Genomic DNA, 16773 nt, shown 5'->3' on the forward strand with positions numbered 1-16773 from the left:
TGCGTTTTGTTACTGTCTAGTTGACCTCAGTTGAGTTGGACCATGTTACTTATTATTTAAGTTATTTTGTACTGAAGTTTGACCCTTTTGTTGACCTTTTTTTTTATATTATTAAATTGAAGTTTTTCTAGTTTTTGGAACACCTTTTGTCCTTGTTTAAGTCTGGTCCCTTACATTGCACTTAACAGCACTGTCTAGTTTGTTGGCTTTGATTTTTCTGTGTGTCTGGATTGACATGTCCCGGAGGATGGGTGACATCTTGATTCTCTGTGACTGTCTGTGGCTGATTTTTGTACCATTTTTCTGCAGTTTATTATTTTTTTTATTTTATATTCATGGCAGATATTCCAATGCAAATATGTTACTATCTTATTATGCCTCTGGATGTACTCAGTTTTTGCAAATTATTGGCATGCTATGATGAGGTGGTCGGTAATCCCTTCAATTATTATTATTATTATTATTATTATTATTATTATTATTATTATATAAATGCTCTCTCTGATGTGTTAGCTGACATCTTCACTGTTATTCTAAATTGTAAATTTATGTATTGTTGATAAAACAATAATCAGCTCAGATATAAAGAGGGTAAACAAACGCAGTTTAATCATTGGCAAGACTATTTGAATTTATGCTAAAAGTGTTTAAACCTCAATAGAATCTGGGTCCCTCACTGAGCTGTATTATATAGCTCAGTGGGGTCCTTCCAGAGTTTTCCTGTAATTTCGACGGCGGCCTTTGAAACCACGCCTTCCACCATGACGTAGGATGAATGAAGTCACCAGCGTGTTGACGTTGGACGGCAGTGCGTGACACAGCTAAATAGAGGAGCGAGGAGCTTGACAAACAAGGCTGCGGACGTCAAACTCTGCCGCTGAACCACGAACTGGAACACTCGAAAACATATAGAGTTACTCAGATTATCTGAAAGAAATACGGTGTTTTTATTTTTGTGAGACCAAAGACCGAGAGGAAAGCCGCTTCCGGTGAGTAAAACCTGGTTAGCTGATCATCTTGCTAGCATAGCGTAGCAGGCAGCTGTGAGAATAAATGTAAACAAGAGATATTCTATATATCTCTTGTTTGTTGTTGACCTTATGGGAGAGGGACACTGTGGAGGTTTGATGTTTATTTCGCGTTTGCAGAAATCTGGATTAAGGTAAATGAACCTCGGGTAAATTAAGTAGTCGCTTGATCTCTAAATCTTATTACTGAGAGTCGTGTACATATTTCGTTGAGGACAGTTATTGTAGCGAAGAACAACTTTCTTCATGGTAACAGTTTCGAGGCTCTTGCTTTCTTTTTTTTTTCTTTTTTTTCTTTTTTGTCTAACTCGACAGCGCATAGCTTGAGCTGTTGTTGGTTACGTAATCGATCATCTGTGACTCTTAATCGAAGTTAGCTTAGCCGTTGTGCTAATTTAGCAAACTCATTGTTGGTCTTCAGGCTGGTCATGTGACATGACTAACCTCGAAGCCTAATCATCCTGAGGCATCACACTGAGGCCACTCCTAACAACTGTTAGCTTTCCACCTGTTTAAGTTTATTTTGTATATATTTTTTTTCAGAATAAACACCTGTCACTTGCCCCAGAAGACCTTCAAAAATGGAGTTTCCAGATTTGGGAGAGCACTGTTCTGAGAAGACCTGTAAACGTTTGGGTGAGTACATCCGTAAATGGCTTTGTACTTTTCTCATTGTTTAACCTGATAAATATGATCCTTAAAGATAAATAAAATACTGTTTGGTGATCCAGATTTTCTTCCAATGAGATGTGACGCCTGTCAGGAGATTTTCTGCAAGGATCACATTACCTATGCAAATCACAAATGCACATCATCCTACAGAAAGGTGAGTTAATCGAACCTTACAAGTTATTGTCTTAGGGTTGAATATTAGGTCTGTTTTTTTATTTTATTTTTCAAGCACTGCAACAAAAACGTTATAGAAACGACTCATCATATTGATCCTTTAATCAAACGCAAGTACTGCAAAATGTTTCTTGATCAACAATTACCTGATGGATTTTAGTTTTGTAATACAAATTACTTTTAAACTGTATTTTGGTTATGAAAAAAAAAGTCTTATTTATGTACTGAACCTGTCATGTATGTTTTTATTCAAAGCTAACTGACACTACTGTCTGTTAGGCATCAGTGTAGTATGGGTAATTTTATTGGTTTTGAATCATGTTATACACAATAATTCACTTTATGGAAACTTTTCCTTTCACAGCTACATTGATATTGCTCTCATATATTGCTTGATGTGACAGCTAATCAATAGGTTGTACTTACTGAAGCTAACTAAAGCTACAGTTATAAACTTGAGCTTGATAGTTCATCTGTTGATAACCCATTGAATATATTAAACTCTATTAAGCAAGTAGTCACAGAAACGGCTCATGTCGATGAGTGTTTTTATGGGTTACGTTCAGCTGTACACTTCATAGGCCTAAGTTTTTTTTAATTTTTTTTTTTTATTTTTTTTTTTTTTTTTTTATCTTTAATATATGTGAATGTGTTTCTTTTTTTAATGTCTTCTAGAAGACATTGCAAATTTTAAAAGCTTGTTCCTTTGTTAGCTTAGTACTGTTGTGTACTTTGTTGTAGGATGTCCAGGTACCCGTTTGCCCGCTGTGTAATACCCCCATTCCCATCAAAAGAGGAGAGATGCCTGACATTAAAGTCGGCGAACACATCGACCGGGACTGCAAATCGGACCCTGCGCAAAGAAAGAGAAAGGTGCAGATGATACAGAGATTTCCACTTACTGTGCACCTCAGTTTAATCCGTAACAGTATTAACTAATGTTGTTTTTTTTTTTCTCGCTTTCAGATATTCACTAATAAATGTTCTAAAGGGGGCTGTAAACAAAAGGAAATGATACGCGTCACCTGCGACCAGTGTCATTTAAATTACTGTCTCAAGCACCGACACCCACTAGACCACGATTGTAAAACGGATGGGAAGTCTCTTTCCAAATCTGGGTGGGTCCAGTAACGCTAAGTACTCTGATAATGTTTTCCTTTCTCATGAGTCATCACATAATGAGCTGGTGACTTAGTTTGATTCTGTTCTATAGACATGCTGCTGTAATGAGGTCCCAAGGTGCCTCCTCCTCTTCTGCCTCTAGTTCTCGTTCATCTGCTTCAGGAAACCCTAGACCCGTTTCTAATGGTGTGACTGTAAACAACAGAGCTCACAGCTCGGGGTGAGTCTTGCTTCCCTGTATTTTTTTTTAGGTGATGGACATGTTGCATACTTACACTTTCGAAACGGACACCCAATTTACTCATTGTGTTCCCGTCCTTCACAGCTCTCTCCCGCGGATTCCTACCTCCGTTTCAGCACAGAATGTAATACCCGCTTCTGCGTCATTTCAGGCCAGCTTGGTATGGACACAGCTCTGACATCGTCTTATTTAACGGCACCATATTTGTATTGAAAATTTTAACGCAAATACTCTGTGTCCACCCTGTCGTTTCAGACGGAGGAGCAGGCTTTGCAAAGAGCGCTGGAGATGTCTTTGGCTGATTCGAGGCCGGCTGTTCAGCCGACCCTCAGGTGAGTCACTGAGTCAACATTTTAACAATGTGCCTCTCAGACCTAACTTCCTTTTAACTGCTTATAAGTAGAGCATAAGGTAGTAGAAACGCTCCATGGTCAAGCGCCAGCTCAACTAAAGCATATAATGTACAAGCTAATTACAAAAATATGTGCAGATTACCGTGGCTAAATTTAAGGTAGAGTAAATCCAATTTTCATTATTTATGGATAATAAACAAAGCGTTTCATAAAGACTGACTCAACTACCAGTAATCACCCAAAAATGAATATAGCTAAATTTTTTCACTCTTGTAACGTAGGGTTGCCGAAATAATCCATATCTTAATATAATCGTTACAAAAAAATTAATGGTAAAACTTTATTTGAAGGGGTCTACATACGACTGACATTGCACTGTCATAAACATGACATAACACCTGTTATGAACATAAATGACTCTTTATGAATGTTTATGACTGTAATTAATTGTCATTCGGTAAATTATGACAATATTAAAGCAAAGTTGACATTGTTTAAAATGTCTTTATTATGACAAGCCCTTAATTTAACAAAACCCCAAGCCCTTAAATTAACCTAATCCCAAATCAAGCCCTAAATTTAACCTAATCCCAAATCAAGCCCTAAATTTAACCTAATCCCAAATCAAGCCCTAAACTTAACCTTGTCTCTGTTAATGTGAAGTTGGCATAACAAAGACATTTTAAACAATGTCCACTTTGCTTTAATAGTGTCATAATTTACCGAATGACAATTAATGACAACAGTCCTAAACATTCATAAAGAGTCATTTATGTTCATACCAGGTGTTATGTCATGTTTATGACAGTGTAATGTCAGTCTTATGTAGACCCCTTCAAATAAGGTGTTACCAAATGAATTATTCAAAGATACTGACTTGTGCCAAAATCTATATAAAATTCACTTTTCCCCGAATTGTCTCACTTCCTCCTACCGCAGCGCTGCGAGATCAGCCTCTCTGCTCCCTGCAGCCGCTCATCTCAACAGTGGTCTGCTGCTGCTGCAAGTTTAAACTCTTAACATGTGTGTCGAGTACAGCCACCAAAACATACATGACAAGACAAGCAGAAAGTTTTCCTATAAGGCAGGCAAGCGAGGAAAAAAACCCCACAAAAATGAAATGTCGAATAATGCTACATGCTAGGCTATGTCTACAAGCTAATGCTAAGAGTTAGCATCACGACGCTGATGTTTCATTGCAACTTTAAAACGTTAGTAAAACTCCTGTATCTGCAACAGTGGAATAGTAAACCTCCTAGATGACATAAGCTAACGCTTTATGGACACAGACAGCCCAATGATGGTGTTCTGTTAATCTGTGCTCCCCGTTGAGATGCGTTTTCCGCTCTGTCCGGTCGTACGAATCAATGCTGTAAAACACTGATCACCTCTTGGCTCGGTCGGCTACTTAAGTCCACACACTATCGGCATTATTCTTCCCCGTCGTCCATGTTTATTTACTCTGTTTGATCTATAGAGGTTTCGCAAAATTTCCTGTCTGATATCCGAATATTCCTGAATGAAGTCTGTTCGCGTGCGGTGTGTCTGACCGGACACCACACACTACGAGCTAACCTGTTTTATCTAAGATTTTTTATCTTAAGTGTGGTGTCTCCCAGGCTTTGAAAATCCGTCGGCTATTTTAAAATCCTGCCGTGTGAACCAGCCTTAAGTAGTGAAGCATCAAAATAAACCGGTGCACCCCCCCCCCCCCCCCCCCCTTCCATTACTCTGTTTAGTTGCAAACCTGTTAGAGGCTATTAACCAGTTATGGTGGAACACCAAATCCATGTTTGTTTTGAAACTTTAAATTTATTTTAGTCTAGAATGATTATTATTTTTTTTTTTAATTTATTCGTCTTTCGGTTGTAACATTCAGGGTTTCCCCCAGAAAACGGGGAATCCTGGCGGTAGGTGTTGTGGCGAGTTGCGGGAGGTGCGCAGCGTGGAGTTAGCGCATTAGCTTATTTACACCAGGAGGTTTTTACTCGGACGGGAACTTTACTGCCTGTTTTACGTTGCTCTGAAACATCGACGCATTTCAAATAAACAAACGGCGCATAGCCTGCAAGGGGGGCGAGTAAAGCCTGGCATGCACACAGTTGCACAATAAAGATAAGCAATTATTATAATAAAATCAGATAATTGCATGACTGGAATATATGTACGTACTTTCAAAAAGGATAATAATAACACTTTATCTTGTCTACTGTTTTTGCCAAACAAGGAAGTGACACTTAAATTATTTATTTCTCTAAACGTGGGGCTGCTTGTCCCCTACTTATTGGTTTTGCTTTAATAAAGGAAGTTAAAGTTAAGCTTGTCATATCGTATGACATATAATCATATTTTTTACTCTTAGCCAAAAATAACCCTGTGCCGTCCAAAAATGTAGCCACTATATCGAGGATCGGTTTACTTTTCTTAGCATCGGTACCGAGTGTTTACTGCTGTATGCTATGTGTAAAACCAGCTGCAATATTACCAGAAAGCTCCAAAAGTTGAATGTTGTCCTTCCTCAGAGTCTAGGGTTGAAAACAAATGCATGGCACACCTTCCATATTCTTATGTTAAAGGCTTTAGACTGCATCCTTTTCCCTCCACTTCACAATCATGTTAAAATATCGTAGCGAAACACAGTTAATTTGTTGCAAGGCGATGGAAGGTAAATAGATGTGTGAAGCGGTATGAATAATTTTTCAAAGCGCTCTACAGGAGTTAATTTGCATTTTGGGATGTCATGTACTACATTACTAATGCTATATCAGCAACATCACCCTTTATCTTAGAGCTTGCACTAAGTGCAAAGCAGAAACTCTGCCTGGCTACGCAGCGCTTGTTTTGTTGTATTTGTAGAACAGACTAGGCTAATAGTGCTATATAAATAATTTCAGTGATGTATTTAAAATAAAATCAGGGGTCTACAGTCATTTACTACCTCCAGTCCTTGTGGCGTTTTCACTCAGGGGTTGTTTTCCTCTCAGCCCTCAGGAGCAGGAGGATCTGGCTCTCGCTCAGGCTCTCGCTGCCAGCGAAGAAGAATACAGACGCCAACAACAGAGACAACAGGTACCGGGAAAGCTTAGGCACCAGTAAAATGCTTACAGGAACGCATGTAGGTACACAGTTGCCCTGGCAACCTGTCCTCTTCTTAACTTTTTTTTGCTTGTTTTTTAGTTATTTTTTTTGGTAGCAGATGTGAAAGGCTGATTTCTAGTAAAAAACATTTTTGTGTGGATGAAATGTTTTTGTTTCTAAATGTTTTTTCTTTTTTTTTCTTTCTCTTTAGGGAAGGGAGACCAAACAATCCACCTGCTGCCTTTCTTAGAGTCGGAGCGGCATTTACACTTCAAGCTGAGCAAATTGTTTTGCTAGGAAATGTACTTCTTAGATGTCAAAACCCCGAATCAGCGATTGTTTCATGAAGAATTACTCTCGAAATTTGCTGCAATCTTGCCGCCTTCCACATATAAGCACATGTACTTTTTCATCGGGTCATTTTTATCAATTAGTTGTCCTTGTAAATATTTTGTATGCTAATCATGATGAATCTATTATATTGCCTCATATAGATACTGAATAAATTAATGGTGCACTTAAATTTTGACTTGGTCCCCTGATTGTAATTTAACGCTTTTTAACTAAAGAGCTGAGAGATGTTATTAAAGCAGAACTGGATTTTCATCAGAGAAGAGAGGTGGAATAAATTTGCCCACCCTTTTAGTGGGAAATGCCAGAGTGTGTGGAGAATTTCTAGCACAGCATGTGTTTTTTTTTTTTTTTTTTTTTTTTTTTTTTTGTGGGAAGCATGCGCTGCTATTAGCTGGAATATTTATGTTCATAGTTCATTTCTGACTTGCACTCCCTAAATTTAATGCTTTTTATTGTGGGGAGGGTCGCCTTTTGGTCGAAAGCAGTTGATCGCGTTTAAGGACAAGCGTAAAGAAGACGAAAGCAAGGGTAATACAAGAAATTATTAGAATTAGAAATGATTTAATTTCACCATCATAATTCTAATGTCAAGGATGTGTAGCAGTTAAGGAAAGTCTGCATGGCTTATTTCAACAAAGAGACAATTCAGAATGCATGATGAAAACAACCACACAGCAGTCAAGTAAACGGCAGTATTGTTTCCAAGTTGAAATTTAAACAGGATGCATCAGTATGAGCTGTTTATACTACTAATTTCATGTGCAATCTAGTCAAAGCCATAAAGTAAGTTCATTTGTTTATTAGTAATTAAGAGGATGTCACCTTTGAATTTCTGATTGATTCTGCTGCTGCTCAGACTAATTGATACCCAAGTATTAATTTACTTGAAACATTTGGTTTTGATTGCTCTGCCCGAAGGACCTACGGGTAGTCAGTCACCTGTGGGCCCTCCACCAGCAAAGAAGCGACCCTTTCGCTCATGGGGGGGGGGGGGGAACTCCAAAACCGAGGCACTCAGCCTGAGGGGGCGCTATAGAGTATCCCCACTCCTGCCTGACCCGCTTTCCCTGGGCATCTCCAAAGCAGGAGAGACTGCTGCCCTTCTGGAGTTGGGTTCCTGAGCCCAAGCTGTGCGTAGAGGTGAGTTCAACTATTTCCAGTTGATGCTGCTTGACAGCGCCACACAACAGGTCTGGCTGCTTACCCTGCCAGAGGTGACGTTCCATGTCCCTAAAGCCAGATAATGCCACCAGGAATCCAAGGCTGCCATCTGACTTGCATGGCACCTTTCTGCATCTTCGGGTTTGCAAGAGGGAATGTTCTGACTGTTGTCTGAGAATGTGATTCCGTTACTGGGGCAGAGGTCGCCGAGTTAGTTCAAAAGCTCCCTGGCTGCAGTGAGCCATGTGTGGATGAGATGCGGCGTGAAGTTCTGTGGGCTCTGGATATCTTGGGGCTGTCATGGTGGACACACCTGTTCAGTGTTGCATGGAGGACCAGGAAAACACTGTTGGAGTGGCAGAATAAGGTGGTGGTCTGAATTTATAAGAAAGACTGGAGAGTGGGAGGAATAATTCTTTGAAAGCGGAGAGGAGGCTCCACCTGTGGGATCTAGGATGAGCGATGTGGCTTTCATCACAGTGGACTTGATCTTTATCCTTGCAGAATTGCTGAGGGGGTTATGGGAGTATGCTTTTTTCCGGTTTACATGCGTTTTGTAGATCTGGAGAAAGTCCACAACTGTGTCCCGGAGTATTTTGCGCCGGGTGCTGCAGGAGTGTTTGGTGGCTTTTTAATATGATCCAGTTTGCCCATAATAAGAGCTGTTATGGGCATTCTCAGCAAAAAGAGTCGAGAAATGAGCTTGATTCTGAAGAAGGGCAAAAAAATAGGTTAATGCCCTATCTAAAGAAATTCATGAAATTTTGATTGTCATGGTCATCATATCGGATTCGAAAGGGTTACAAGGGCATGCTTAGCAAACAACAGTGAGAACCTTTGAAGAAAACCTAAAACAGTGGTGAACTTTCCTAGCAGTGGCTAGTGACTACTAAAATGACTCAGAGGAGGTAACAAAATGACATAAAAGAACATCTAAAAAAAAAATTGCAGGCCTCAAGATTCAACAATTAAAAAAAAGAGAAGGGACAAAACTGTGATCCGTGGGAGAGTTATTTTGCCAAAACCTCTGATGACCATGGAAAAACACTAAAGCAAAACATACCGAGGATCCAGAACTTGGGTTACAAAAAAAAAAACTAAAATGAAGAAATGAATAAGGGGATAATACTTTTCTCTACTTTATTCAGGAGAAAATTATTCACACTCTTAACTGCAGGGGGCAGGAATGCACCAATAATGGGTCTCATTCATTTCCACAACAGTAAATTAGCATGCAATGTTTTCCTCTTACACTGATAACACTGTTATTAAAATCAGACGTATTTTTATCCAGTGTGTTTGCCCTTGCTGCTATTACCATAATTAATATATAAAAAATAAAAAAAACGTCGACCTGGTTGTTCAATATGAGTAACCTTTTTAACTGGTTATGAGTAACGCTTAAAAAAAACACCAAGGTGTTTTTCTGGACTCGCTGTCCACACCCATTTGTGTAAAGATAATTAGAAGGGACAGTTTGAAGGCATACAGCTCTTTAGCGCGACCTTTAACCCGGAGCAGCTTGCATGTGTCGCAAAAGTCTAATTATCATCTTCTGATGCCATTGATGTGGTTAAATGAGTCATCCTTTTGCAGGTCTACTATAATGAAGCACAGTGTTGCTATTGTAGTGTGGATTCATTTCCATGCAAATTGTATTCAGTTTTGCCATCACAGCCTCCTTTATCATAGTATGCAGAAATGCAGTTGTGCACCATAAAATCTGATAAATTCTGGCATCTTACTGCATGAATTTACATAATGTTTTTTTTTCTCAAACTACTATAAATAAGCTTTTAAATAAAAGCAAATCTTGTTGCTTTGTTTTATTATGCTAAGACAAATAGTCAGTTACCTAATCTGTTTATTTATTTTTTTTAAACAAAACTAAATACTAGGAACAAAAAAGTGAGGAACTGAGCTTTTTCTACCAGCACATTTTATTCATGACTACAGGATCTGATTACCCCGCATGTAATGAAGTCAAAACAATTTATGTCTTTGATTATTTGACACTCTTTGTCCTGTAAGTCACATTTAATGTTTCCTGTTGTCACATGGTTGCATAACAGCCTTTGATATAATTGTGTTTCTGCTGCAGTCTTTATTTTAAACCTTTACAAATGGGTTTTCCCGGTAATCAAATGGATGTTTTTCCTAGCAAATCTGGTAAAGATGATCAAGTTAAGTAACCAAAATGACTCCCAAAGGATCAAACAGAAAGTTATTTTTGTCGAAGGGCTCACCAGCATGTAAAGCTCAAAGAGCAGACCTGGCTTGTAGTCTGCAAACATGATTTGGTTTAATGAGATATTCGAATAGAAATCTACAGCAGAGTGTTTATAGAAACAAAACAAACAAGTTTCGTCTGTCACATTCAACTCTTTCTCATTGTTTTAAAGGTCACCGTGAAATAAGAAAACATTTAAACTATGAAAGATTTAAGCAGGGAAAATTCTCGCTTCTGCTCCCTCGATCCTGTCTCTGCAGATTAGTCCATTTTTAAGCTTATATGAGGTGTTCAAGTGTTATGTACCTGTTTCCTGTAATACAATAATCTTTAATCAGAGCTAAACAGCGCTGTTGTTAAATGAGAACATAAACTCCATGGCTGTGTTTTTAATTTGGGGAAGGCTTGCTGGCTTAGAGCTGTAAACATTTTTTCTGTGTGGGAAAGTATGCAACTCTGCTTTCAGCTGGAAACACATTTGAATATAATGTGAAGTTGTTGACATTTCTGTCATTTCTAAAGGTTATACGTTAACAAAAGATGGATATTTGGAGAAATAGTTTGACAGAGTAATAACATAAAGTACAAACATGTCCTGAATTTTAATAAAGAAGCGTGCTCTCCCCAAAAATTATAAGAAATAAAGAAACAATAAAGTACAAAATTGATTACTCACACTATTTCTCTACATTGTTTTGATAAGACAGAACACCAGTTTTCAGATAGGTTTGGCAGTGAAACACACTGCTGTTCAGAATTACCCCATTTAGTTTAAAGATGTATAAAAGAGGGAGACAAGCATTTAGACAAAGTTGTTCAAGAACAAATTACTGTGGTACACCATCAAATTGTGAGATAAATAGACGTATTACCAAGAGAGGATGCAGCCGTTGCTTTATGTATAAAATCTGAATCTCATGAGTTTGATATCCTGCCAGTGATTTGCAGGCACGGTCCTCAGTTTTAAATGCTGCACTAAAAGCAAGTGGTAGCAGGGAATTAATACATAAACATCTGAAGACTATGCCTTTCCCGACACAAATCAATATTTGCACGCCTTAAAATAAAATGAAAAAAAAAGCTTTAAAAATTCCTGTCACATTGTGCTCAATTTTACAGCTTGTCAAAAAGTGACATTTTCTGCTTAAAAGGAATGTAGGTTCTGTTAAAAGGTTATAAGCTGGTTAGATTTGGCTTCCTGCTGTGTTTTCATTCAGTATAAATCCAGATTGCTTGGTCCCACAAGCTGAAGCTGATGGCAAATCAGAAAGGGACCAAAACCAAAGGAGACTTACAGAAATTGCCTGCTAGTTTATTGGAATACTATTTTATGAACCTTTTAAACATTTGGCAAATTTAAATTACATAGTTAATTACAGATGAGCAATTTTTTTTTTTTACACATACAGTGGGCCACCATCATTGATCTTTCTGGATGACACTTTCACAGAAAACGGAGCATGTAAAGCAGGGGACAGTATATGTCTGATGTAATTGGCTGCCAAAAGCTAAAATATTATGCCAGATTAATTGAAAGCTACTGTATGACTGTGTGGACCCCTTCATTTTTCTACTATAGGCGGCTAACCCATTTCCCACAGCAATATAACTGCTGGTGTAATGTCTCCTTCCTCAGGTTCTCAGGTGTAAACAACACTTAGTGCTTTGCAACTGTTAAATACAACTGTGACCGCAGTTTACAGCATAACGTAGCATTAGCACAAATTCCCATGATATCTAGGACGGTGTTTTTTTTTTTTTTTTTTTTTTCATTGCTAGCCTCTGTTGGAACTACTGCTAGCATCTGCTTCTGAGTCCCAACAAATCAAGGCTTAAACCAAATTAGGATGATTTGAGAGTTACTCATTGCAGGTAAGGCATTAACTGTTGTCACAATTTCACGTAACCAACCTTTAAAAATGCTGGAATTTTCCTTTTAGATATTTTCTTTATGCTTTGTTCTTGAGCGCAAGGAGTTGTAATTGTGTGTTTGTACTTAATATATATACTCTTTGTATATGACACCTTACCCATATCCCCCATCTAAAGAAGGGCGGGTATAATTCCTTTATATTGTAGACCTGAGATCACTACCTGGTGCCCACGAGCGTGTTCTTAAAAAAAAAAAAAAAAAAAAAAAAAGCAGCACAGTCCACCAGTGAGCTGCATCTAAAACATTATTTTATTCCATTACTTTTTCCATTTTTTTTTTTTTTTAAAAAATGGAAAAAATTGTATATGGATTTAAAAATGTCCATTTCTATAACAAAGCATGAAAAATGGGTTTATTTTCCATAAAGTTAAGATGACCTCTGACTCCTCTAGTTCAAAGGTCAGTACTGGTAGCCATTCGTATGACATGACACCGATGATGTAGCTCTCAGTTTCTAAAAGGTTGGTCATCCCTGTTGTAGACTGTGTAGCAGCCCCTGCTCTGGATATTTAGCCCACTAACATAAATAGTGTTTTCCAAAATTGACATGTTTTTTCTTTTTCTTGATGGAAAAAGGGGATTTTTCAAAGCAGTTTCCATAGATCTCTGCTGAGGTTGTCAAAATGTGTTTAATCCAGAGATTAAATTTGAAATGTGCGATGAAGAAATTAAAGACTGCGAGGACTGACATGTATCATTTACGGACCTTTTGAGATAATCTTTGCTCTAGCATTGCTTTAGCCACCTCGATGATCCTTTTTGACAAGACCAAGATCATGTTTAAAACAAAGAAATATGTGTTTAAAAAATACTCAGAATAGTGTGTCTGGAGCCTTGATTGCCTAGAGAGATATCCTCATGCAGGCATGTCTTTGAATGCTCTCTTAAGTGATCGTTTACATGCCTTGGACCTCTTCCCCAATATGAATATGGTGAACTGTTGTAAAACCTTTGAAGAGCCCATGATTGGGCTTCTTTGGGGTCACACAAAGTTGAAGGAGCCAGTAAATTGCTTTATGCTTCAGCGTTAAAAAAAAAAAGTGGCTATTCTGCTCTAAGAGCAATTCTTGATTCAGGTCATGCCTGGTGCATTACGGTCATGCAGAAGGCTACCTAAAGTCATTTTCAATCTTAGGCTTTCACAAGGAGCTCACTGTGCTTATTTGCTGAATCTGTGCTGGATTTATATTTCATTATGCTGGCATTTGCTGAGCAGAGACACAAATTCACTGCGAGTAATGTGATCCAATCCATCATTTACAGGACAGATTCTGACAAAACACTGAGACCTATAACTTACTTTAATACTAACCCGGAATATTAATGATTTTTCCCGGTTGGTGCCCTGTTTTAGCGGTGAAGTCCTGACAGACCTGACAAGATGAGATAAGAGCGTTTGAAGGCGGGGTTTCCACCGCGGCTCCTGTGTCCCTACTGGATCACCTCTATAAAGAACTGGATGACAGTTCGGGGGTTCAGTTTTGTTCAATCTGTCAATGCTGGCCTTTAAACACCTACCGCTGCCCCGGCCCCCGCTTCACTGCAGGTAATGTCTTCATGTCAGAGGCTGACATCTGTCCTCTGCCTTCTTCTTCAATCCAGTCTGCCAGCTCTTTAGCTGACCACCGGCAACAGATGCTTCCCGTGCCCTGACCAGCGTCAGTTCGTCTCAAGTAAAACACTTTTTCCCTGACTTTTTCATTCGTCTGTCTGTTCATCAGCGTAGTCAAACTAAGTGCCTGAATACAACTTAATAGAAGAGTATCCTTGTATTTATAGTGTGTGAAATTTCAAGATGATCAGACTAAACAGAAACGGATTTGGACTTTAGAGCTTTACCACAAAAAAACAAACATACAGATGCTATTCAAGCAATGACAACAACTCATAAACTAAAACATATTGCTTTACACATCAAGAGACTGAAAGTCAGCCCATCCTTCTGTACAAGATACCCCAAAACCTCCAGTGGAGACATGAAGGACATTGTCTATGAATGCCAAAGATTTTAAATTGGCACGTGTCACGGTGGGGATGGTGTGTTACTGCGAACAGGACTTCTTAGGGCATTCTTTCATCAAAGGCTTTCTTCTTGTCTCCAGAGAGACCATGGGTGTCTTGGCTGCTGCTCTGATCAATGCTCTCTTTGGCAGGGCTATTAGTTTAGGTGGGGGACCATGTCTTGCAGTTTGTTTGTTTTTTCTTCTTCGGATTATATAATGAACAATGTCTTATGAGATTTTAAAAGCTATAATATAATATATTGTATTACAGTGTAGCCCTGTATTATGACCTGTCTGCTGTATTCCTTGGTCTTGGCAACGCCGTGTTTTCACTAATGTGCTCTAACAGACATCAGAGGCATTCATAGAACAGCTGTAATTATACTGATAATGAATTACACACAGGAGGATAAGGTGACTTGATGGTGGCACTTGATTTTATTTAGGGGTAGCAGACTAAACACTTTTCAGATATCAATTTGGAAAATTCAATCAAACTTTTCATTCTACTTCCCAAGTATGCTTCGCTTTGCTCGAGCACATAAAATCCCAACAAAACCCATTGATTCATTTCAGCTGTAATATGAAAAACGTGAAAAAGCAATGTGAGCATTAAAATTTTCCCTAGTTAGGGAATAAAAATAAAACATCAACAGTCAGAGAAATAGAAAAGGAAGTTAATAGAAGTATTTTGTACAAGTCTCTTTGTCTATAATTTTTTTTTTGCCATTAACAGTAAACAGGTAAAAAGCAGTTAAGTTTGTTGTATTTTGAAAGTCAGACCTTTATTTTGAAAGTCTTCCTGAAAAAGCTTTATTGCATAAGACACCTAGAGGAAGAACTGATCAGAGAAGTATGGATCAATACAGGTTTTTGACCGTGCTAGCTATGTTTAAAGGAAATAATATGAAGAAATTGTAGAAAGAAAACAAAATATTCCTTAGAATTTGTTTTGCTAATGGCTGTTTTGCTAGCATTTTTCTAGATAAAGATTTTTGTTTAACTCCGCGGTTTGCATGCGTCTTTTACTTTTCCAAGAGTGCTTCAAGAATGACAGATATTGGCTCTGCCGCCATCATATTAACATTGCATTGACCAGTTTGTCTTAAGGCACTGCGTTTTTAGGTTTAGATGGGGACCAACAATGCAGGTCAGCAAAGCTCTAAAATCAAAAATCTCCTGTTGTTGCTAGATACTGGTCTCGTTGTTGGAGCAATGCACCCCAGCTGGAGGTGTATGGCGTGGAAGTCGAGGACGAAAAAGCCCAAAGCTTTAATGCGACTGCAATTTCCTAGTGTGACTAGTTGCACTTCACAGCTCAGCAGGCGGCTCTAAAATAGGCCCATGCCGTGTTGGTCCTAATGGAAAAGTTGCCAGAAAGCAGACTGTGACGGCAGCACAAATTCTTTTGATGAGAAGATTCATTGAGATCAAAATTGCCTCGTCATGCACATTTTCTTAAGTAGCTTTACAGGATTTACTGCGAGGGAAACATACTGTTATGGTAAATTAACAAACCATGGACGGCCCGGGAGGATTTGGCGTCAGTCTCCCAGATGGACAGCAGATTGTGAACACTGAGTAACTAATTTGCTCAAACATGCATCTGTTATAAATCAGAGGCTCAACTTGTTTACCGGCAGCACCGCCGACACTTCAGCTAAAGACACAAGGCCGTAAACGCAATAAAACTCTCTTAACCCTCTCGATTCATTGTAAGTTTCATCGCAAAGCCACGGCAGAGAAATGGATTCCACTTTAAACGAGAAGCAAGTATATTATTATGAACTAAGCTTTAAAATACAGTTGTTGAGCAATGCCGAAGCTGCCTGGACTCAGAACAAAATGTCATTTATTGTCATGGAGGAAAACTTGAGTGGAAAACAACATTAATCACAGCCATTAATCACCATGAGCTGGAGGCTTGGTAAGGCCAGTGAAGCTCAGTGTGATAAGTATACTTGACATTCATTCAGATTTCAAAGTGGAACAACCCGGGGATAGAAAGGCACAGCGTAATTATTTGTTTTCCTCCCATAATTCCAGCTGCTTTGCCACTGAACACGAGTGGCGTTCAGTCATAATGAAAAAAAAAAGAACATGTGACAGAGTAAAATTGTTGTAAACATCATTACATATAAAGCACGTGTGCATAGGTAGTGGTGGAACACAAATTATCTCTGGAGGTAATTTGATTCAAGCGATTCCGGTTTTTGCTAAGTCAGTTGAACCAAGAAGCGATGACGCGAGCAAAACCGCCTACATGTTTGATCGCGTTAATGTTAGCGCAGGACACAGGGGCGGTTCTAGACAGGGGCCAACAGGGGCCCATGCCCCTGTAGAAATGGCCCTGGCCCCTGTTATGGCCCCTGTACTAAAAGCATGATGTTAAATAAACTTCTCATAATTATTCACAATGGCAAA

The 16773-nt window shown here is 38.7% G+C and overlaps 1 protein-coding gene across 2 annotated transcripts; it reads left to right on the forward strand.

Annotated features, from left to right (window-relative positions):
• Window positions 1-797: 797 nt before the first annotated feature.
• Window positions 798-7191, forward strand: zfand2a (zinc finger, AN1-type domain 2A). Of its 2 annotated transcripts, none has more exons than XM_036148624.1 (10): window positions 798-989; window positions 1572-1664; window positions 1760-1854; window positions 2616-2747; window positions 2841-2992; window positions 3088-3216; window positions 3322-3397; window positions 3493-3569; window positions 6575-6705; window positions 6880-7191. In XM_036148624.1, exons 2-9 carry the CDS (start codon window positions 1610-1612, stop codon window positions 6684-6686), a joined length of 828 nt encoding a protein of 275 aa, XP_036004517.1. In that variant the 5' UTR covers window positions 798-989; window positions 1572-1609; the 3' UTR covers window positions 6687-6705; window positions 6880-7191. The 2 variants fall into 2 exon arrangements, with proteins under 2 accessions (XP_036004517.1, XP_012705640.1); XM_012850186.3 differs by having other exon boundaries at window positions 799-989; window positions 6575-6659.
• The last annotated feature ends 9582 nt before the right edge of the window (window positions 7192-16773 follow it).

Source organism: Fundulus heteroclitus, chromosome 16 (assembly GCF_011125445.2).
Source record: "Fundulus heteroclitus isolate FHET01 chromosome 16, MU-UCD_Fhet_4.1, whole genome shotgun sequence".
Classification (NCBI taxonomy): domain Eukaryota; kingdom Metazoa; phylum Chordata; class Actinopteri; order Cyprinodontiformes; family Fundulidae; genus Fundulus; species Fundulus heteroclitus.

Bases quoted from the DNA above. Each gene is read 5' to 3' on its own strand.
- zfand2a (XM_012850186.3), top strand. From the start codon at position 1,610: ATGGAGTTTCCAGATTTGGGAGAGCACTGTTCTGAGAAGACCTGTAAA. The intron at 2,993-3,087 runs GTGGGTCCAGTA...TCTGTTCTATAG, and splicing joins AAGTCTCTTTCCAAATCTGG to ACATGCTGCTGTAATGAGGT. The intron at 3,217-3,321 runs GTGAGTCTTGCT...CGTCCTTCACAG, and splicing joins AACAGAGCTCACAGCTCGGG to CTCTCTCCCGCGGATTCCTA.